Here is a 22920-nt window from a genome sequence, read left to right as displayed (position 1 = left end):
GAGTCTTTGACTCCCACTCACATCACACTTGTAGAAAACTTTGCTAAGAGTTTGCACAACAAAACAAAACTCTCACGCATAGGTGCTTCCTCTCTTCTCAGAGTGTTTCTCTGAATGACTCCACAGCTTTGTCCAGGTATTTGTTTTCACTCATACTTTTCCTTGTTTTGTTTTTTCTTCTTTTTTTCCTTGACTTCTTTTGGTAGTTCACTTGAATCTACAACTTACCCATCAGTGCCACTCAGTGGTAAACATATGCACTGTGCAAAGCTGTTACTGCAAATAAACATTAAACACTTTTTTTCCACACTGCTTTTAATATTTTAGTGGAACTGAATGCCAGATGATTCACAAGATAAATACTATACAGGGTTAATATAAAGTGTCCACATGAAGGATTTTCTCTTTGAGGCTGAACCATTTCTTGGTTATGCTGCTATAGGCTGAGACTGCTGCAGGGAACCCTGCAATACACTGTGATGCACTGAGCACTCCTCCACTCACCTCTTTTCATTACTCATTTCCTTGCTCGAGGCTTCTTCCTGGTAAAAGGGAGTTTTTCCTTCCCACTGTCACAAACTGCTTGCTCACTAAGTGCCGCTTGTATAGTGTTGCTTTGATTTGGTCTATATAAATAAACCTCAGTGGAACTGAACTGAAATGAACTCTTTTAGCTGATTAACAATCAGTAAACCAAATGGTTAAAGAATAACACAGGATGAGTCACATGCTGTCTGATACTGTATGTTCCACTTCAGAAGCCAAATCAATTTAATGCTCCACACTCAACAATTAGCAGTCATTAACAATAAAAAACGAATTTTATATTTCTGTTATGTAGGAATTTCAAAAACATGATTGCTGGATTTTATTATATTTAGTAAGCTCTGGTTTATATCATTTCACATGCTTTCTTGAGTGTATTTCATCTCCCACCTTTCCACCAGGTGCCCTTGGTCTGATTTCCAGTCTCATCCCTCAGTCTTCTGGAGCAGGTGGATGCCTTTTCCAGCTGCTCCTAAGTGTCTTACAGGATTAATGTGCCAGATTATTATTATTATTACTATTACTATTATTATTATTATTATTATTATTATTATTATTATTATTATTATTATTATTATTATTACTATTTTATGTTAAATCACTCACGATAGAAGTCCCCTTCTATCAGTATCACTACAGTAAACCTTTCAGAAAGTTTCAAAACCTCATCACACATTACTTTCATAATTTCTTTTGATGGGAAATCTTACTGTACGTTATGTAAATAAATATAGATAAATAAACAGTTCTTTCGTTTGTTTTTGGAAATTAGATAAGACGGATAGTAAGTCTTTTGGCAAAAAATAATTAAATAAACGTTTTTTTCTTTTTCTTTTTTCTTTCTTTCTTTTTTAAATTTTTTTATTTCCCTTAGCTTCAGTTATGAGTCAGCTCCTCTCTTAACTGCTGAGTCAGTATTCCCGCATTTCAGAGCTAACGTGTGAGTGGACCTTGTAGCCTGCAGGTGGTGTAGCGGGTCAGGAATCAGCACCCTGTGATAGTCTCTGAGGCATAAACAGTATCGGGATTCTGTTACACAAACAAGACCCAGTCTCTCTTATTTAACAGATGTAGGTTGTCGAGAAACAGTTGTAGTGCACAAATACAGGATGGGCTACATGTCAGCTTTGTGTTCCTGCTATAGGTGTTTTTGCCCTTTAATTTTAAATCTTTCTAACATGTTTATTAACACAGAAAGAAATGACACGGATTTTACCCGCGCTTACGTCCGATGTAAAGCCCCCTAAGTCACCTGACAGCAGGTGAAGCACCTCTCTGGCTTCAGAGGCATGGGTGTGTGCGTTGCTGTGCGCTCGGGGCTGGATGCCAGCGAAATCACTGCAGCAGCATGGAGACGTGAGGAAACAGCGCCGCTGGGCAGGAGAGTCTTTTCAGCGCCTTTTTCTCTTACTGCAGCACAATTACAAACTTTACCTCCTCTGCATATTTGATCAAAAGCAATGGAAGTCGTCCCTAGATTTTTGTTTGTTTGTCTTTGCGTTCCTCTGGCGGCTGATTGGGAGACTGTGGACGCAACTTTTACTGACCTCGGGGACGAAATCGACTACAAGGATCCATGTAAAGCAGGTACTGTCCATATTACTGTACATGATACCTCCTTCTCTTGTTGTGTGTTATTGGTGTATTTTTGGCTAACAGCTCGAAGTCTTGAAGGCTCCAATCCCTGTGAGAAGAGCTAGATGTTTATTAAAGGATAACCCTTTAAAAGAAGAAAAAATGATGCTCTCAGCTTAATAGGTGTGAAGACTGGATGTAAATAAACTTTAAACCAGGGAAAATATTTTCAGTCCAAAAATAATATTTACATATTTTTATTTTTTACATTTTATTGTTGTTTGAAAATATGTAGAATAGCAGCTAATCGATTGTGAGGATGTTACACAATATGTTTAAATACAAAAAGTGTAAATGTTTCACATCCTCTGGAACTAAAAGTGATTTTTTTTTAACCTAAAGCTATTAAATCAAGTTTAATAAGAAGAAAAAAAACTGTTAAACGACATGAAAATGGTGTAAATGCAGTTTTAAAAGACAAACAAAACGATTGTGCCATTGCAAACTGCAGTGGTATTTACAAAAAGGACTACTTTTAAAGTCAAATGTAGACTTTCTGTACTGAAAAAGTTCAACCAATTATTTTTTTGTTTACACTTATTAATATGTGGGGGGTTTTTCAAAGTAAAGCAAGCATGTTTTTATCTTTACTCAGTTGTAAGAAAGAGATGTAGAGGTGACAGTGATGCTATAGACACAGCACAGTATGTACCCCAAATTAATTTATTTAGTGAAATAATTGTTCTTTTAATCATGTTATACTTTAAAAAAAACTACTGTATTTTCAATTTTTTCAATTTTAGTGTTTAACAGTGTAAATTTTGTTACACTTCAAAGGTCTGTCATGTAAAATAACAGTAATATTAACATTAGCACTCTGGTAGAGTTAAAATAAATACATGCTCCAAAATAAAGTAATGTCATATTTCCTTAATATAATGACAGAGTATTGTGAGCAAGATGCAAGAAACTGCATCTGTTGAAATTAATGTGTTAAAGTACAGTAGTTGTTTTTTAAATGCAATGAAGAGTAACTTTAAATACCTGCAGTCAAGACAATACCATAACTTTCAATTAACATAAGTGCAGTGGTACATGGTACATGTCTGTGTTTTTAATATAAATAGGTTGTACTGTCATAACTAAAAGTTTAGGCAATGGCACAGATTTTGCGTTTCAGTTTTTTTTGTTACATTTTTACTTCTTTTGATGATGAAGAACAATCATAAGCATTTTATGAATTTCAAAGACTTTTATTGTTAAACAAAATACATTTTTACAAAGAGTCTGTATTTACAATGCTGACCCTTCTTCATAACTTCTGCAATTCTCCAAACTCCACGATGTCCCCAGTATATGAGCTTCTGCTTGTCCATCCACTTTTTTAAGGTCTCGCTAAGGCATAAAGTCTTGGTCTGGAGAGTTTCCTGGTATTGGATCGAAAATGTTAATTTGATGATTATCGAGGCACTTTCGACTCGCTTTTGGCTTGTGACATGGCGCTCCATCATGCATGAATGTGATTATGATCATCGTTGTGATCAACTTGGTGCACTGACAAGCCAGGAATGGTTGGTCATCAATCAGGATTTACCACAGAAGCCGACATCCAGTCTGCCACGGAGGACTGCAGAAGTCATCAAGAAGAGCATGTTCCTCACGTTTAACATTTATTGAGAGGGGGAAAATCCCATTAAAACAAGAAATGTTTAATGTCCTTTACCAATATAGCATAATATGTCATATTATACTATATTGGTAAAGGACATCCAGGCAGTGTATATATATATATATGTATATATATATATATATATATATATATATATATATATATATATATATATATATATATATATATATATATATATATATATATATATATATATAAAACAAACAGTTCACTGCGGTTATCCTGGGCCTCCAGCAGGTTGGGGTTCCTTTTTCACTTGTGACTTCTGAAGCTTTCAAAACAGACCACTCTTCCACTCTGAGGGAGTTGCCTGGAGACTTGAGGTCACTGAGGCCGTGCCAGCACAACCCTCAGCTGGGCTGTGGTGAAATCCCTCAAGCTCCAGAGCATGGGGTGCGCACTGCAGGGGTGACAGTCATTTACAGTCACCCTTTGCTTGAGTGAGTTTACTTCAAAGGCTGACACAGGGCCCACTACCTCTTTTCGTTTGTACTTTCAACGGTTGTTACACACACTGTTAAATGAGGTATTTAGAGGGAAAGACTCAAGTGAGCAGCTCTGCTTGGCCAATATGACGGATATTATTTTTCAAAGAGCGTTTCATGTCATCCTTGAGTTTTGAAAGTTATCTACAACCCTTAATTGTGTTCCTCACTCTCACCTTTGTTGGCCACTGGAAGATGTTGTGTAGCTAATCTTGTAGTTCAGCATAGAAGTTTATGGTTTCTTTGTTCACTTCCCCACGGCCTATTAGAGCCCAGTTTTCTGTCAGACTCTTCTTTAACAGTTCTCTGCAGCTGACACTGAGCTATGCCATATCTTGAAGCTGTTTCACCACTTTTGTCTTCTACTGTGTTTGCTGCACTGCTGACTTTGTAAGAAATCCTGTAGTGACGCAACTTGTTTTTTTCTTTTTTGTTTTTTTTTTAAGGTATTGCAGAAAAGTTGATGAGACCTTTACAAATCTACCTCTGGGGCATTTACCTCTGTGAATTTGTGGAGTTTACTCGTTTTCTGTGTCAAAGTGCAAATTCAGTCCATTTTATCTGCTGTTAGCATTTTATATACAGACCTGGATGAAAGAGCCAATGCTCATTTCTTTATGTTGTGGTATAGAAAATATGTGTAGTGGTTTATTGAAGCAAGAATACATGGAGAGCCAGTATATAAGGTAAAAAAAAAATGAGTGCAATTTTAATAAGTTTGAATTTCAATATTTGCTCTGACCATCTTTATTCTTTAACACAGTCTGAGTCTGAGTCAGGTTTTTTGTAATGTCTTTATGTAGTCTTCAGGAATAGTTCTAGAGGCTTCTTGAAGGACATTCAAAGCTCTTCTTTGGCTGCTCTTTGTTCTGTTCTATCAAATATGATCCCACACTGCATCAGTAATGTTGAGGTCCAGGCTTTGGGGAGACCAATCCATGAGACTCGTGGATTGGTCTCCTTAATAAAAATTTATCAAACACTTTACAGGTGATACTGCATAGCGGATCAGAATCTAGTGGTATTTTTCTATGTTCATAATTCCACAAATTTTGACAAGATCTCCATCACCACTGACTAAAATGCAACTCCAAACCATGACAGAGCGTCCACTGTGTTTTACAGACAGCTGTGGACACACCGTTCCCTCGCCTTCTGACCTCCTCCATATATCTTGATAATGATTTAAATCAACAATTTGGATTCATCACTCCATCAGTCTAGTTCTTGTGTAATTTGGTATACCTCAGTTTTTCCTTTCTGTTTCTCTTTCCTAATAATGGCTTATTGACAGCCGTCCTTCCACTGAGACCATTTCTGATGAAGCTTCAGTGAACAGTAGATGAGCCAGATGCGTCTCTCAGATCCTCTGTCAGGGCCTTTCTAGACGTTTTTTCCTATTTCTTAAGGACATGACTTTCAGTTGCTGTTCATCTGTTGTAGATAGGTTTTTGGCCTTCCACTCTTTGTTTTTCTTCCACTTGTGCAGTTTACTTAGTTTAGTTAGACATGGTGCATCAGCACGGTCACAGTCCTGTAATGTATTCAGTTCACATCTTCCTTCCTTCCTTTAAAAGGACACAAACAGTCCTCAGATATGTTTTAGTTTGTGAGCCAAGGGCAGGTTGCAAAAAGAGATGACTTTAATAAGCTTGTTAAAGTAGATGAGACAATCCAATAAAAGTCCCACTGAAGGACAAACTAATAAGAAGAGTCAAAACATAAAAGACAAAATAAGGCAGCAGGAAGAGGTGAACATGAGCAAACCACAAGAAGAAATAGCAGCTCTAAAAAAACATGTAATCGAATGAGGACAAAAACACAGAGACTTTTGATATCAGCGACTTTATGCTCATGTTGTTGTGCGACTGCTCTTTAAGAGGTGCTTTCTAAAATTCTCCTCCCTGTCACTTTAACACAAAGTTATATATCTTCAATTTATCGGAGAACTTTTATCCTCATAGCTGCCTTTTTGGGAGACATCGCACTGGATGAAGACGACCTCCGCTTATTCAAAGGAGCTGATGATGCACAGCACGCTGTCCAGAGCAACCACACAAACTCAGGTGTCAAAACAGAGAAAACCCAACTAATATGTTAGGAATTCAAACTGAATGTGCAAATAAGGGGATCATAATCAAAACAAACTCCCCTGAACGTCCTATCTATCTTTTACAGCTAACAGTTCCACTTCCAGTGAAAACAGAAGGAGTGAGAGGGCTGCTGACAGACACAGCCTCCGTCGACAGAGGAGAGCAGCCACCGCCAGACCTGAGCGAGTATGGCCTGATGGTATCATCCCCTACGTGATCAGCGGAAATTTCAGTGGTGAGCTTTGGTGGACAACAATAAGTCTTACATCTGATTTCACCATGATAGGATGGTTGCAGGATATCAAAAAGCAAATGAATTTTAGGTGTAATGCTTAACAGTGCATCCACCTGACAATTCAACCAAAAAGAACTGACAACATACCAGACGGCATAGAGGTTATTTTCTGCAGACTTGCTGGGCCTCGAACTCTTCGGCTTGCCCTGTAGTGTGCATTGGGCACAAAAACATTTAAAAACCACTGCTTTAAGGAGTCTTTGTTGCCATGTGCAGCTTGGACATCCTGAAACTGTCAACGTCTAATTCAGAGTTTCCTTTCAGGCAGTCAGCGAGCCATTTTCCGTCAGGCGATGCGTCACTGGGAGAAACACATTTGTGTAACGTTCACAGAGAGGGCGACTGAAGAAAGCTACATTGTTTTCACTTACAGACCTTGTGGGTAAGTTGGGAGCATGTCAACATTTTTATGATGTCATCGGTTTTTTAACAGAAGTGTTTGTCTCAGCTTATTGGCTTAGAAAAAAAAAACGCACAATGATCTAAACTAAAATTATTGGAGCTCTTATTCATTCATTTATTTATTTATTTGACCAGATTTATTGTTTCCACTGTTTTCTATTCAGAAACCATAGACTGTATATAAAAGATGGAAAGCTCAGACTGAATATTTTCTTTAAAAGTGGGCATATACCTCTCTTTATAGTTAACCTGTTAAAAACATGGGGGGGGGGGGGGGGGGGGGGAATAAAAGCAGGATGTGGACCTGAATAGTGTCGCTGACCGGCAGGTGTTGCTCCTATGTGGGGAGGAGAGGTGGCGGCCCTCAGGCCATCTCTATAGGAAAAAACTGTGATAAGTTTGGCATCGTTGTGCATGAACTCGGCCACGTGATTGGCTTCTGGCATGAACACACACGTCCGGACCGTGATGAGCATGTAAGCATCATCAGAGACAACATTCAACAAGGTACTCTTACTGCATGCGTGCGTTGAGGATGAAATAAATATGTGGGAATGGATACTGATGCTGCAGATGTTTGTCTCTGCATTTAGTTCTTTGTCTGTTTGTCCATCAAAAGGGCAGGAGTATAACTTCCTGAAGATGGAACCAGGGGAGGTCGACTCACTGGGAGAGGTATACGACTTTGGCAGCATCATGCATTATGCAAGGAATACATTTTCCAGGTTGGCATCTTTTTTTGCTTCATGTTAGTATATTCTCAACAGAAATGTAAGGTTTTTTTCTTTTGTTTTTGTGTTTTTTTCTGAACATTTACACTTTTAGCTTTACCATATTTACATTAACAGGCAATTAAAAACCTTTCTTACGGCAGTTAAATATCTCTTAAATTCATGATTTTCTCTGCCTACCTCCAAACTGCGAACACACTAGCCTGACTAGCCCCACGTGTCATCGTTACCAAGCTTGTTTCTGATTATCTAACAGGGCTATACCCTGACCTGGTGTTTGTCCCTTGAGTCAGCTCTGCTTAGCATGCCTCACAGGAAACCTCTGGGGGATTTGTCCTGTATTGTTACAGAAGCGATTCCACACTAGTCTCCTTTTTTGTTTCTCTCCCATGCATGTCATTGCCCCTTTCAGTTTCTCGGTGTTTTGGTTTTTTACCCCCATAACCACATTGCAGGTCTGGGTCATGGAGGCATGCCAAGCTAAAAAAAGGCCCGGCAGTTCAGTCTTTGTCAAACAATTTGGGGTGGAGTGGCCTTTTACTCTGGCATTCAGGAGCGGGCTCCACTGAGCCGGCTGGCACCGGCGAAAGGCCCCATTCAGAGCGCTCTGTTTGCACATGCTTGTCATTCATGGGTGCATCACCATGGGAACTGCAGGGTGGGAGCTCCGAACTCAGTGAAAGATTATCACAATCAATAAATCAAGGTCCTGAACAGGAGGTACATCAGAAAAATCATGTAGATTTCATCGATCCTTCAGTTTAAAACCTCTGAAACTCAGATCTTCTTGCACATCAGTAAAAGTTAGAAGTTAGAAGATGTTTTTTTTCTCTTCAGGCTTTAAGTGTTGTCACTGGATTCTTTGCTGTGGTTTTTTTGAAACAGAGGCATCTTCTTAGACACAATCTTGCCCCGTTATGATGTCAATGGAGTCAGGCCGTCTATTGGGCAGAGGACCAAGCTCAGTAAAGGAGACATTGCACAGGCCTGCAAACTCTACAAATGCGCAAGTAAGCTACATTTGATGTAGAGAGGCTACTCACCAAACTATATAATGAAATCCCATGTGGCCTTTATACTTTTATTATTCATTAATTTAAAAGTAACTGGTCTAACTGAAGATAAAACTCCTCTACCCTTGTCAAACAAAACAAAGGGTTAACAAAAAAGGTTCAGGAATTCTTGCTTGATATTAAATAGAGCAGAAAACCATGGAACAAAAACCTCCATATTCAGGAGAAATAATAAAATTTTACTCTTTGATGAAATTCTTCTACGATCAAACACAACAACACAAACGGTTTAAGATGCCAAAATTAAATCCCCCGTTCGCTTCATGCTATTTGGACAGCTGTGCCGACTTCAATATCTAATATGAAATCTTGTCAAAATACAGCAACACCAAATGCTGTCAGTTTAAAGAAAGAATAAATAAATATTTCACTGCAGTACATTTCTAAGAAAACAGTCTTGATGCCGTATTTTATCTGCTTTCTTGCAGAGTGTCTTCTGGAGTGCGTCACACTCATTTACCCACATTTCCAGGCAGACGTCTGCCGTTGATCCATTTACTGAGATCAACAGCAGACCTTTGGAGTTCCTGCGTCAATGAATATGTGAAAATTACTCGGCTCACTAATATGTTTCACAGACTCGTGGGCCTCATGTTCTAGCCGAGAATGACGCAGTGAACGATGGTCAGGTTAAGGTTGATCTTTAGACACACAGGAGTGTCGCTCCTCGTCTCTATCGAACCAATTATAGCAGCTGCTACTTGCAAAGCCAACAGACTATCCACGTAGCTGGATAGTCTGGAGAGTAGCTTTTATGTTTTGTTTAGAGACGCTCTTCACACTGATGGTTTCTAACTGCAGGACAGTGCAGACAGCAACTGTGTTGCGTACTGTAACTGCAATCGAGAAATGAAAAGCTGCTCACTCTTTAGGCAATTCTGATATAGGTAAGGCATGTGGTTTAAGACTCCTAAAAACTCTAACACTCCTGGATCCTTTTCATTTCTGTTTTATTTAGTTAGTGGTAGTTTTCAAGTTGAAACAGCAGTTTCAACCTGATGGCAGCATAATGAAAAGTCTCATCTCTACTGTCACAGGTTAAAAGTAAAAGTGCTTTTATTATTATATGCACCATGGACTGTTTCATACAGAAGATGATTAGAGTCACTGGAACAAAAAGTGGGCACATCTTTTTTTTTTTCTTTTCCAGAATTCAGACTTTAATCTCAGGAAAAAAAGTCAGAATTCCGACTTTTTTCCCCTGAAGAGTGAGCAGCTTTCCATTTCTCGATTGCAGTTACAGTCAGAATTCTGACTTTTTTTCTCAGAATTCTGGAAAAGAAAAAAAAAGGTGTGTCCACTTTTTTCATCAGTGGCCCTAATCGTCTTGCATAGATTCAAGATGTGTTAAAAATCAGAGGAGACTATATGTTTTTATCCCCATTGTACACCCTATTTGAAGCAAGACATGGAACTCACTTATCATTTCTACTAATTCTGTGCTTGTGAGGCACTCATGACTGAGAGTTAATCATCACTGGTTTAAATAAATTGATTAAAAAATGATATTAGTTCTCCCTAAAATGAAGTCCTTTGTGAACTGTTTTTTTTTTACCTGAACACCAATCAGATGATCAGTCAAGGCTTTGCAATGTTTCTTTCCTCACATCTTTCTGTTTTCAGTTCTTAGTTAAATATATTTTAAATAATCTCCTATTGTGACAGAATGTGGGGAAAGTCTGCAGGACAGTTGTGGAAACTTCTCTTCCCCTGGTTTCCCTAACGGATACTCGGCATACACCCACTGTGTCTGGAGGATTTCTGTCACTCCTGGAGAAAAGGTACTCAATATGTGGATGCATTAGCTCCATAAGGGCATGATCAGCATGGTTACTCACCTAATGAATTTATAAAGTCTTTATCCATAGTGATCATGAGCTAAATCAAAAGATAAAGTGGTAGTGCAACAAGATAATGATCTTAAACACATCATAGAATCATAATTTATTTTTCAAACTGCCAATTCAAAGCCCTGATGTTAGCAGTTAATGTGAGGAAATCCACTAACATCTTTCCAGGGAATACAGACACAGATAGCTGCAGATACCACAAACGAGCAGTCATTCTTATTTATGCTTATTTATGCATAAGAGCCCATGAGTAGTTAGTGGATTGTTATGTAGTTTCTTCAAGTGACTCCTCAAGTCATAAGGAAAAACTTAGCGTGGGAAAACTTGGCAGGCATGCAGACATCTGCGCGGAGCCTCGCCATCTGAAGAAGAAATTCATGCCACTTGAACTTCAGCAGATGCAGAAACTATAACGCACGCATTACAGTCGAAGCTGTTCTGCAAGGAGGACTTGAGTAAAGTTCAAATGAGGTCCATTAAGTGTTGTATTAATGCTCCATATTAGTTAGCAAGCATTCACAGCACATGGACTGCAACCATCATCTTTACTTCTTCTGCTAAGTTAACAAGTTTCCCAATCGCAGATGTATAATATTGAAAGAATTTTCTCAAATAAATTAGTGACCAAGACATATGTTTTTGTTTTTTTCTCATTTGTTTGGGCTGATTGGTGTTTCTAATTTAGCCACATGGATGCGGAGGTGAATATGGCTAAGTTAGTCTAGTTATTTCATTCATATAATAGCTACTTTTGGTTGCTCTTATTCACAAGGCGTCACCACAATGAGTCGTACTACGGTGGCCCTGAGAGGCCAAACGTACTGCAACTTAAGAAAACACCAGCAATAAGAAAAATGCTGCAAAAGCACACGAAACACAACGGAAATAGGAAAAACAACAACGGAAATAGGAAAAAACGAAACAGAAATAGGAAAAACAAAAACAGAAACAGGAAGAAACAGATTTCCAAAAGCACAAGGGAAGTGTTTCTGGGGGGACAATAACCCGACGGACCAGTTGCAACCAAAATATGCTAAGAATTTTGCTGGGAGACACTTAAAAGAAGTGGAGGATCTATCGGTTTTGTGAGAAAGGAAAAGATGAGAGTTAAGTGTGTTAGCCTAACTATTAGCCTGAAAATCCGTCATCAGTATTAAATGAATCATGATAAAATATGCCTACCATGTTTTGGGCTCCTGCAACTGGTCCGTCGGGTTATTGTCTCCCCAGAAACACTTCCCTTGTGCTTTTGGAAATCTGTTTTTCTCCATTTCTGTTTTGTTTTTTCCTATTTCTGTTGTCATTTTTCATATATACGTTGTGTTTTGTGTACTTTTGCAGCGTTTTTCTTATTGCTGGTGTTTTCTTAAGCTGCAGTCCGTTTGGCCTCTCAGGGCCAACGCCAGTGTTAGTCAAGTTACTTGAAAAAAGTAATCAGTAATTAGTTACTGATTACTTCCCCCCAAAAGTAATCTTGCTAGTTTACTTTACTGGTTACTTATTTTCAAAAGTAATTAGTAACTTAGTTACTTTTTTAAAAGATGATTTACAACCTGAATAGGTGATAAAGCGAGAGATCTTTCAGCCCAGTTCTATTGTTTCTGCATAATCCATCATATAAAATGTAATCAAATGAAAAAGTCTCATTTTGAAAGTAGTTTTTTTAGTTTTAATATTTTAACTTTACGCATGAAGCAAAAATTAAATTATATGCAACATTCTCTGACTGGAAGAAAATTGTTTAACATTTAAACCTATTTTCTGCACATTCCAGCACATAAATTAAAAGTTTGTTGTGTTTACACTCAGTCTTTCAAATAGATGCACGTATAAGACAGCAGAAAATAAATAAAATCAAAGACTCAGCGGTCCTGTTGCTCTATTTTCACCGTAAAGCAGGAGTGGGGCAGGCGGAGGTTTGCCCTGGTGCAGGTGTGTCGTAGCGGTCAGTGGAAGGATCTGGGAGTTTCACATTCCCGTCGTAGCGCACTCGGTGCTTACTCTGAAGTTTAGGGGTTTTTTTGCTCTAAAAATAAGTTTTCTTCCCATGTAGTGTGCAGCAGACGCTAATGTTTTTGTCACTTTTTACGGAATCAAACTCAAAGTAAGGTCAGTACTTCCACGCTTTAAACCCTACACGCTCATACTCTCTCCCGCACTCGATATATTATCCATTGTTGATCTGCACTCACTTACATCATTGTCATGAGACACTCTCGCAAAAAAATCACGGTTTTAGTAACACAGTAATGCAGCGTGCTTTAGTAACAGTAATCTAATGACCTTTTTGCAATAGTAATCCTTTACTTTACTTGTTACCTGAAAAAAGTAATCGGATTACACATTTTGATTTGGCAGATTTTTTCTAGCACAACCCAAATGAATTTGTATCACCTTCCACCTTTTTTACCTCTTTTGGGACGACACAGATGTCGAATCTTGATGCCAGATCATTTGCTAACACCCTGGTGTCCTTCTGTCTCCTCTGCATCTTAGATTGTTCTCAATTTTACGTCCATGGACCTCTTCAGGAGTCACTTGTGCTGGTACGACCATGTCGAAGTCCGGGACGGCTTCTGGAGGAAGGCTCCTCTAAAAGGTCTGTTTTACTTGCGTCTCTAATGTGAAGTTCTTACCGAGAAGAAATGACAGTTTGGGGTTTTTTTGCACTTTTGTAGGGCGCTTTTGTGGAGACACACTTCCAGCTCAGATTATCTCGACCGACAGCCGACTGTGGATTGAATTCAGGAGCAGCAGCAGCTGGGTGGGCAAAGGATTTTCAGCTGTTTATGAAGGTACAATGCTCAGTTTTCCCATGCATCTCCTTTTGGTACAGATGTGAATTTGGCCATATGAAAGCAAGTCTGTGACTGTAATCAACTGGTGCTTATGTCACTTCTCACCTCCTGTGCAGCCATCTGTGGAGGAGAGGTGAAGCGGGAGAGCGGCCAGATCCAGTCGCCTAATTATCCTGATGAATACCAGTCCAACAAAGAGTGTGTGTGGAAAATCACAGTGGCAGAGGGGTTTAATGTTGGCCTCTCCTTTCAGTCATTTGAGGTAAAATTACCTCTTTTGTTGTTATTCCTGCATTCTGGCAACGTGCTAGCAAATAAAATTAAAAGGTGGTCCCTGCAGTGAATGGTGCAGTTGGCATATAGAGAGGAATGGCCAACCTGGAAAGATTTAAAACAGTCTTAGCTAATTTGCAAAGATTTTAATGTGCTGCTATGTTGGAACTTGTTTTATTAAACTTGTTAAATAATTACCTACTATACTATAGTACTATAGCAACTTTTTTAAACTTTGAAAAGTCTACAGAGTGTCAGCAGAAAAAAAACATCTCACTTTTATTGTTTGTGGATGGCGAGGATGACGCTTTGGACAGACTTCACAATCCTCTGCTGTAATGTCTATTAGCAGACTTTTGTGTCCGCGCTGTGCAGATTGAGAAACACGACAGTTGTACCTACGACTACGTGGAAGTGAGAGACGGCGCTTCAGAGAGCAGCCCGCTGCTCGGACGTTTCTGCGGGTACGACAAACCAGACGACATCAAAAGCACCTCCAACCAGCTCTGGCTCAAGTTTGCATCTGACGGATCGGTCAACAAAGCTGGGTTTGCGGCCAACTTTTTTAAAGGTCAGAAGGTCATTTTAGCAGCAAACAATCTGGCGGCAGTGAGACCTGTTTGATGCATTTGTCTGGCACAGAAAACTAGTAATTGCCATTTCCTTTTGTTAGAGATGGATGAGTGCTCCAGACCTGACAATGGTAATTGCAAGCAGCGCTGTCTGAACACACTGGGTAGCTACAGATGTGCTTGTGACCCGGGGTATGAGCTGGCAGCTGACAAACACACCTGTGAGAGTGAGTTTACAGCCTGACTGCTCATATTAAATTACTGTCAACTTCAGAATGCCACTGCTTCACGATATGAAGTACACTCTGACGAGTATATTCCCTCTACATGATATATACTCACTATGTACACCTTTAACTGCTCATTAACCAAATATCAAATCATCGAAACATGTCAGCAAGACAGTATATTTAGGCATGAAGAAATGGTCAAATGATCTGCTGAAGTTCAAACTTGAGCATCAGAATTGGGAAGAAATGTGACGCTGAACTTATCAGACGGACTGTTCCTAGTGATTTTCTGTGATTTTCCCACACATCCATCTTTAGTATTTACAGAGAATGGTCCAAATAAGTAAAAATAACCAGCAAGCAGCAAGCATTTAACATTTAAGCATGACCACTCTCGGTTTATCAGAATTTACCAGATATTTAATGTTAGCTTTGGCTTGGATGAATAGTGGGTCTTATCTGAGTCTTGTAGCCTTGAAGATGGTAGCAGATGTGCATGGCCGTGTAGGTGCCCGACACTTGTCGAAGAAATAAGAATTTACTCTTGACTAACTTGACTCTCAGTTTCTAAGCTTTTAAAATACACCAACTTCTTTAAATCCTTAAACTATAGAAAAAACAAAAACTTTGCAGATTCCTCTGCCTCCATCAGTGACTCTGCTGAAGTGTTGTTGCTGTATGTCTCTGCAGGTCACCATGGAAACACTTCATGCAAGTTTCATGTTGTAAACTAAACACTATTTATTTATTTTACACTACACTATTCTATACTTTATTTATTATTATAGTGTAGTATATTAATATGTATATAAATATACTAGGCTATAGCTTCCCTAGTTCACTGCTGTGAAAAATTAATACAAATGGTGACTGATGATTCAGAAAAGAAAGATGGAAATTCCAACCTGCACTGATGAGGTTGATGAGGTGTCTTAGGGGTTAAAACACTGGGTCGTTAGCTTTGGAGGGGAATGATGCATAAATTTGAAGCCTGACAGCATCTCTTGTATATGTAGCTCTGGTCTTTTGGATAAAGTGGCCCTTTAAAGAGCTCAGCGGCTGAGACCTTTTTGTATTTTGTAAAACCTAAAGCCCCACAGCATAATAATAATAATTCTAATAGTTTATATGAGAAATTCATTATTTATGAAGCTACCTCATGTCATATTTTCTTGGATACTGATGTTTAGAGAGGCCCCACTCACTATGGGAAACACACATGTGCACAATAATAATTCCATAATCCCTGCAGGTACTGACTTTAGAGGGAGAATCAAGACACATAATAAAGTTGAGTTTAGGTAAGGTTTCAGATTTTCAAAATAAAAGATATTTTAACCACCTCGTAAAACAGTCTCTGGTTAACAAATGAGTCCAGTGTGTGATGACTGCTTCCAACAGTATAATGTCACAAAGCTCAGATGATCTCAGAACGGCTTCTTGGCCAGGACAGTGACTTCACTGTACTCAAATGGCCTTCACAGTGACCGGTCCAATACACCACCTTTCAGATGTGGTGAAACGGCAGATTCACATTGTTATTGTGCAGCTGACAAATCTGTTTGTAAATTCTGTAGTTTAGAATTTCTGCCATGTCATGCTTAATTTTACAGTAGTGCGCCTAAGCTGTCAGCTCTATTATGCCTACAGTTAAATCCCACAGCTTTTTCCCTGTGCTATAAATAGATAGATGTAAACCTAAAGTTATATAGGCCATATATATATGATTTCTGATAATAATCCTGAGTATTTGGGACTCGCAGGTGTTACTAGAATGAGATTTTTACCTTGTTGAGTCTTGATTCCAAGGAAGCTTCCTGTTTCTACCACATGAGGGCAGCGCTCCCCTGTTGTATCTTCACAAAGAACTTAGATCTTGATTCATCGTTTTAAAAGTGTTTGCAGACACAAATAGCAGTAGGAGCTGACGTTTACTCTCATTTTAAAAAAATAACAAATAATCTAACTAATGGTGTTAAATTTAAGGATGTCTTTTTCTATTTCCAGTACCACAATTTCAAATCCATCAGTTTAATTATTTAGATTATTTTTAAAATAACATTCAGTTTCAAATTTTGTTTTTGTTTTCTTTTGTTGTTTCTGGGAATTTGGGGTTTTGTTTTGTTTTTTGTTTTTTTTACTTTTACCACTTAAATCTGTGTTTTTGCCCCACCAGCAGCTGCCTGTGGTGGATTCATCACCATGCTGAATGGCTCCATCATCACCCCCGGCTGGCCCAAAGAATACCCACCCAACAAGAACTGTGTCTGGCAGCTAGTGGCACCCATTCAGTATCGCATCACCCTGGTGTTTGATGTGTTTGAAACCGAAGGAAATGATGTTAGTGGGGGTTTTTGTGATTTGCTAGGAAAGTGCTTGTACACATGGTTAAAGAGCATTCAGCAGGAATAAATACCTGATAAAAATCTCTCGTGCTAAAATATATCTGTAAAAAATACATCAAGTGAATGATGTACATCAATACATTTATTAACAGGGATCATTTCTGTGTGTTTCCCATCAGGTGTGTAAATATGACTTTGTGGAAGTGCGCAGTGGGTTGAGCTCAGACTCAAAGCTTCACGGCAAATTCTGTGGAGCAGAGAAACCAGAGGTCATCACCTCCCAGCAGAACAACATGAGAATTGAGTTTAAGTCTGATAACACCGTCTCCAAGAGAGGCTTCAAGGCTCATTTCTTCTCTGGTGAGTTGACTGATGATTTAGGAAGCATAGAAGGAACTGCAGAGTAAATGTATCTGTTATGGTAACTGGAGGGACTCAAACACAGGACTCCTTGGCTCAAAGGAAGAACAGAGGGTTTATTCACAAACACCAGGTGAAATGTGCAACAGTGACAAAGTGCTATATACAAGGGTGCGGGGATCAGGGCTCCAGGGAATCCACAGGGAAAAGCAGGGGAACACTCTCACTCCTCTTCAGTCTCTCTTGGTGTCTCACCAGTCTCTCACTCCTCTCTCGCACCAGAATCTCTGTAGGCAACAAGGGCAGGTCCACGGTGTCTGTACACAGGAAACAATGCGTTAATGCAAGAAGCAAAACCACAGGAACTAGACTGCAGTGTCCTAGCCAGGATTTCACTAACACAGGTCAAGCATCGAGCCAGCGAAGAGCAGTCTTGCTTCTTCCCTTTAGTAGAGGCCAGTTAATGAGACGCAGGTGTTCATCTCGCAGGTATGTAGGCCAAAGGCGGGAGCCCACAATGAACTCCGCCCAGGCGACAGAGGGAGAGAGAAAAAAGAGAAAACAACACAGAATTTCTCAGGCGGATCTGCTGGACCGTGACAATAACAGTATGGTGCAGGGAAAACGGCAAAACCAGAAAGATGCAGTCCGCTGACTTCACAATGAGATATAATGTATCACAGAGATATAATCTTACACAACCTTACCCAGAATGCTTAGTCTTCGTGTGTAAACACATTCTTCCTCTTGTGTATTTTTATTATTCACATCAAAATCTGAGGATTTTCTCTTCTTTTACAGTTCTTTATTTTTGCCCCTTTAATCAAGCTAGTCAAATAATATAACAATAAAATCAAAGCACAAAATTTCAATAGAACAGAATAGAATAGCTACTTTATTGTGATTCAGAACACAGACAAGTTTGTGCACATTAGAAAAAAACATTTGGTGCATTTACTCACCATTGGACTGTACGGCTTAAATCATAATACAATCAAAATCTAAAGATTTTCCAGAATATGGAACTGAAAATGATCATAATAGTTCCCCTTTTAAAGTCTGGCTAATGATCAGATTACATGTTTTTATGCAATATCATCAGATAAACAGCTACCTGAAGTTATTTACTTTTCCTCAGCAACACTAAAAAGCACGTTAAAACTCTGTACAGTACGACAATGTATGATTTCTAGCAGCCATGTAATCCTAAAATCCTGTGCCTAATGTAGCAGACATTTCCTTCTTGAGGAAAGGCTTAATCTCAGTCTGACCCAATAAGTTCTGATGCCTGCTTTCACACATTAGAGTGTGGGAAAAATTCTATTCTGATTATTTCAGATTATTCTTTAAATGTATTATGTAAACTGCCTAGAGTACCAGGATCAGCAAGCTCTATATAACTTTTGGGAATTATTTTTACATCAGTCAAATCCTTATAAATGATATATACTATGTGTAGTAGTGTCAAAATAAAAAGCAAAATTACAAATTACTTCTACAATATCTCAATGTTACTGTTTGTCACTGGAATTTGTTGCTAGTGACAATAAAGTTTCTATTGTATTCTATTCTACTCTATTCTATGTCCGCAGATATAGATGAGTGCTCCAAAGGTAATGGAGGCTGCCAGCATGATTGTGTAAACACCTTCGGGAGCTACAGCTGTCAGTGCCGCAGGGGCTTCATGCTGCACGACAACAGGCATGACTGCAAGGAAGGTGCAGTATGTCCACTCTTCACTCATCAGTGTGATGTATGGCCTTATATATCCTTACTTTTCTCTAGTGGACACATGAAGCTATCGTTTGTGATTCACTTACTATCTAAAGATGAAGTAGTCTCCTAGAGGGAACACACCCTTTACCAGCTGCTGCATATTTACAGACAAAAGTTTGACCTTAGGAGTATTTATTAATAGCCTGAGTGGGAAAGTAGGATTGCTTAAGGGCAGCTTTAGTTTTGCTTTCATTTTGACAGTTAATATGTTCGGCCTGTTTTCCACAGCATGACCTCAGAGGATGCTTGTGCTGGAGAAAAGGAAATGATGTGCAGCTGTCATTGTTTTGCATCCTGCTTTGTTTTTGTTTATTTTTTTTACAGCGGGATGTGATCATGTGATAAACAGTGTGTCCGGCACCATCGCCAGTCCCAACTGGCCTGACAAATATCCCAGCAAGAAGGCTTGCACCTGGTCTCTTTCTACAACCCCGGGCCATCGAATCAAACTCGTATGTCATGATGCCAAAATTAAAACTGTTCAAAACCATTTATATCGTTTTAAGTTTAACTCGAAACAATTTCCAGATTTTTAATGAGGTCGACATGGAGGCTCATCTGGAGTGCGCTTATGATCATCTGGAGATTTATGACGGAAGAGACAATCGCGCCGCGACTCTGGGACGCTTTTGTGGCACCAAAAAACCTTCTCCGGTCATCTCCAGCGCCAACAAAATGTTCCTGTGTTTCTTCTCCGACAACTCTGTGCAGAAGAGAGGGTTTGAGGCTTCGTACAGAGCAGGTGAGCAAACTACAGTGGCACAAAACGCAAATAGAAAAATGCTACAAAAGCACTGAAAACACAACAAAGGTTAAATAAAGGACAACAGAAAAAACACGATAACAAACACAAACGCGTTTTTGGAAAAACACCAATGTGAGTGAACAGCTGCAGAAGTGACAAGCTAACAGTTGCTTTGCTAACAGCAAACATGTGTGTACGGTGTTATATGAATCATAACACTCCATGAATCCTTTGAACACGTCTCAGTGAAAGCCTTCCCATGTTTTGGTCTCCATCAGCTCCACAGCTGTTAATGTCTCCTCAAAAACACTTGAATCTTTGAATCCTTTGTGTTGGATTCAGTTTCCATTTCCAACTTCCATTGTGTTTTGAGAGATTTTGTTTTTTTCAGTTGTCTTTGTGTTCTAGTCAACTTCTATTGTGTTTTATTCAGCTTCTATTTTGCTTTGTTCAGTTTCCTTTGTATTTTATTCAATTCACCTTATGTTTTGTAAGATTTTCTTCAACTTATTTTGTGTTTTGATTGCTTTTACAGTGTTTTCTGTTTGTCTGTGTTTTCTTAAGTTGTTTTGCATCTCAGGGCCACTGTAGTAAACAGACTATAAAATACTGCTCTGCTGAAAAAGAAGAAAAAACCCCAAGCAAAAATAGAGTAAAATGGTGTTTTGAAGACAGAATAAAAGCTCAAAAATGTCACAATTCAGCTGCATTCCTTCCTAACTTTTATGAGTTCCTCTTTTTGACCCTCTAATTTTGTGGTTGTGGATTCTCAGAATGTGGAGGAAGCTTTAAAGCAGAGGTCAAGACAAAAGATCTGTACTCCCATGCCCAGTTTGGAGATAACAACTACCCTGGAGGCTCTGACTGTTTGTGGGTGGTAACTGCTGAGAAGGGTTACGGTGTCGAGATCATCTTCCAAGTGTTTGAAATTGAAGAGGAGGCTGACTGCGGGTACGATTATGTGGAGCTATATGACGGCGCTGACACCAAGTCTCCCAGGCTGGGACGATACTGCGGATCTGGGGTAGGGCTGAATAAAATCAGTCTCGCTCACTAATTTCTATTTTTTATTTATTTGTTTATTTACTTGTCTGTATCGGTTGCTTTTCCTCAGGCCCCAGAGGACGTGTACTCAGCTGGAGACTCCATTGTTCTAAAATTTCACTCGGATGACAGCATCAATAAAAAAGGCTTTCATGTACGCTACATAAGCACAAAGTTCCAGGACACATTACACGTAAGCAAGTGACTTTCCAAACCTTCCCCAAACCTAAATGGAGACTTCACCCCTAGCATTTGGTTGGTCACACCCATTTCCTGGCGAGGAGTGAATGCACGGGTTGATACCACAAACAACAGCCCAAACGCTTTACATTGACTTCTGTTAGACAGACTGAAGCCATGCAGAGACATTACATCTTCACTCTTCATCATCATATAGCCCTGTACCGTAACAGTTTGAATGATTTCATATATAAATATACAATCGCACCACTTGTAATGAGCTGATTGGAGCGCTGTTTTAAAATGTAAAATGTATATATTGTGATAATAGTTTGCCTTTTTATTTTAATCATAATTTCCACTGTGTCACTTTTTTCTCTCTGAGGTTGAAACCTTCATCACTTCTGTTGGATGTAGTGCAGTTTCGTGTATTATATTACTTGATAAATTAACTTAATATGTATGGAAATCAGCAAAACTGTATTCTTGAATCATACCTAATCTCTTATTTAAGATTATATTCTTATCTGGCTTTGCTTTAAATTAGTTTAGTTTTTGAGTTTGTATGTCAGCCATCCTCTACAGCTTCTTGTTGTTGCTTCACAGCAGTTAAGGTTTTTTTCACCCGATCAAAAACGATTCCTTAAACTCCTGGACTACTTGTTAATCGGGAAGTTTTTCCTTTGCTGAACTTGGCATAAATGCATGCAAATTATCACCTGCTGCGTGTGGTTACAGCTGCATTATCACTGATGCTGAGCGTGCGGAGAGGACGCTAATGTCTTGGACAAATGTTTGATTTTTGTTGTGAACAAAGTTCCGTTTATGAAAGCTGATGGTGAATCAACCAACTAACTTTCTTTCCCAATTTCAAATTACTGAGAGATGTGTGTACGTCTGCACCTTGATGAGCCTTTTCATGGTTTCCCATCTATGACTGCAAAGATGTTTTCACAAGTAGCATCCAGCTTTGTTTGTAGTTTAGTACGAAAAACCCTCTGCACACCTGTGCCATGCCTGACATCTTTTAAATCAAAATCGATTTCACATATTTTTCTCTTGGCTACAATCTTTCTCTGCTTTGCTCTGATTATTTGGGACTTAATGCCCCCCTTTTGTTTTCTGAGCCAGATCTAATCTCGCTAATTGGGTGAACTGAGTGTATTGCAGAGACACACAGTCACATAAAATTAAACCTACTTGAAAGAGCAAGACACTGCAGTTCTTCGACCAGCCACTTGAAGCTGCATCCAAAAGCAAGAATCATGTTTACAGCACAGAGGCCAAATTGGTGCTGAAGTTACTTAGAACTTATTTGGAAATATATGTGTGGATTGCACATGTACAATCTATGAATCCAGTTTGTTAACCAAGCATCCACCTACTAATCCAAATATGACATTCTTGCTCCAAAACAGCAACATGGCCATTAACATAATGCTAACATTATGGTTTCAAAATGAAGCCTAAAGCAAATGGGTAACCTGGCAGTGACAATGGCCATGTTTTAGTTATTTGTTTATTTATTTATTTATTTATTTATTTTCATTTTGTCCCCCCTGCACAATCAATCATCATTAAAGGGACAGTTTTTTGTTCCAGGCTGCAAACGTGTTCATTTCAGTTCTTTGCTTGTGACCCCCTAGTGTAAAACATTTATTCATAGCGCTGCAAGTGGTTGAATAAATTAATTAATGAACTCTTAAGGGTACCATAAGGTAGTCATAGAAAGCAGAATTAAGGAGTTTGATCATGGAGGTGTTCTGTTCATTTTAATACTGGAAATAACACACTTGTGCATATAATTACGGACATCTTTTTACGTCTTTGGTACCACACATTTAGTGTAGCAGGCTT

At 38.9% G+C, this 22920-nt stretch overlaps 1 protein-coding gene across 2 annotated transcripts; it reads left to right on the top strand.

Annotated features, from left to right (window-relative positions):
- The first annotated feature begins 1794 nt into the window (after window positions 1-1794).
- Window positions 1795-22802, top strand: LOC146666019 (bone morphogenetic protein 1-like). Of its 2 annotated transcripts, none has more exons than XM_085413827.1 (20): window positions 1795-2133; window positions 6261-6362; window positions 6475-6624; window positions 6949-7066; window positions 7415-7593; window positions 7706-7811; window positions 8703-8827; window positions 10556-10671; window positions 13237-13339; window positions 13419-13535; window positions 13655-13800; window positions 14187-14382; window positions 14485-14610; window positions 16793-16953; window positions 17138-17318; window positions 18911-19036; window positions 19419-19546; window positions 19623-19836; window positions 20613-20863; window positions 20954-22802. In XM_085413827.1, exons 1-20 carry the CDS (start codon window positions 2007-2009, stop codon window positions 21086-21088), a joined length of 2907 nt encoding a protein of 968 aa, XP_085269953.1. In that variant the 5' UTR covers window positions 1795-2006; the 3' UTR covers window positions 21089-22802. The 2 variants fall into 2 exon arrangements, with proteins under 2 accessions (XP_085269953.1, XP_085269952.1); XM_085413826.1 differs by having other exon boundaries at window positions 16790-16953; window positions 20954-22799.
- Window positions 22803-22920: the final 118 nt, after the last annotated feature.

This window comes from Rhamphochromis longiceps, linkage group LG7 (assembly GCF_057381845.1).
Source record: "Rhamphochromis longiceps isolate RC_006_pf linkage group LG7, R_longiceps_female_GT1.1, whole genome shotgun sequence".
NCBI lineage: Eukaryota > Metazoa > Chordata > Actinopteri > Cichliformes > Cichlidae > Rhamphochromis > Rhamphochromis longiceps.
The sequence above is the reverse complement of the archived record's forward strand: the minus strand, read 5'-3'. Positions and strand labels throughout refer to the sequence as shown.

Coding starts and splice junctions, on each gene's coding strand:
- LOC146666019 (XM_085413826.1), top strand. CDS start 2,007: ATGGAAGTCGTCCCTAGATTTTTGTTTGTTTGTCTTTGCGTTCCTCTG. Junction 7,812..8,702: donor GCAAGGAATACATTTTCCAG/GTTGGCATCTTT, acceptor TTTTTGAAACAG/AGGCATCTTCTTAGACACAA. Junction 19,037..19,418: donor CAGGCATGACTGCAAGGAAG/GTGCAGTATGTC, acceptor TTTTTTTTACAG/CGGGATGTGATCATGTGATA.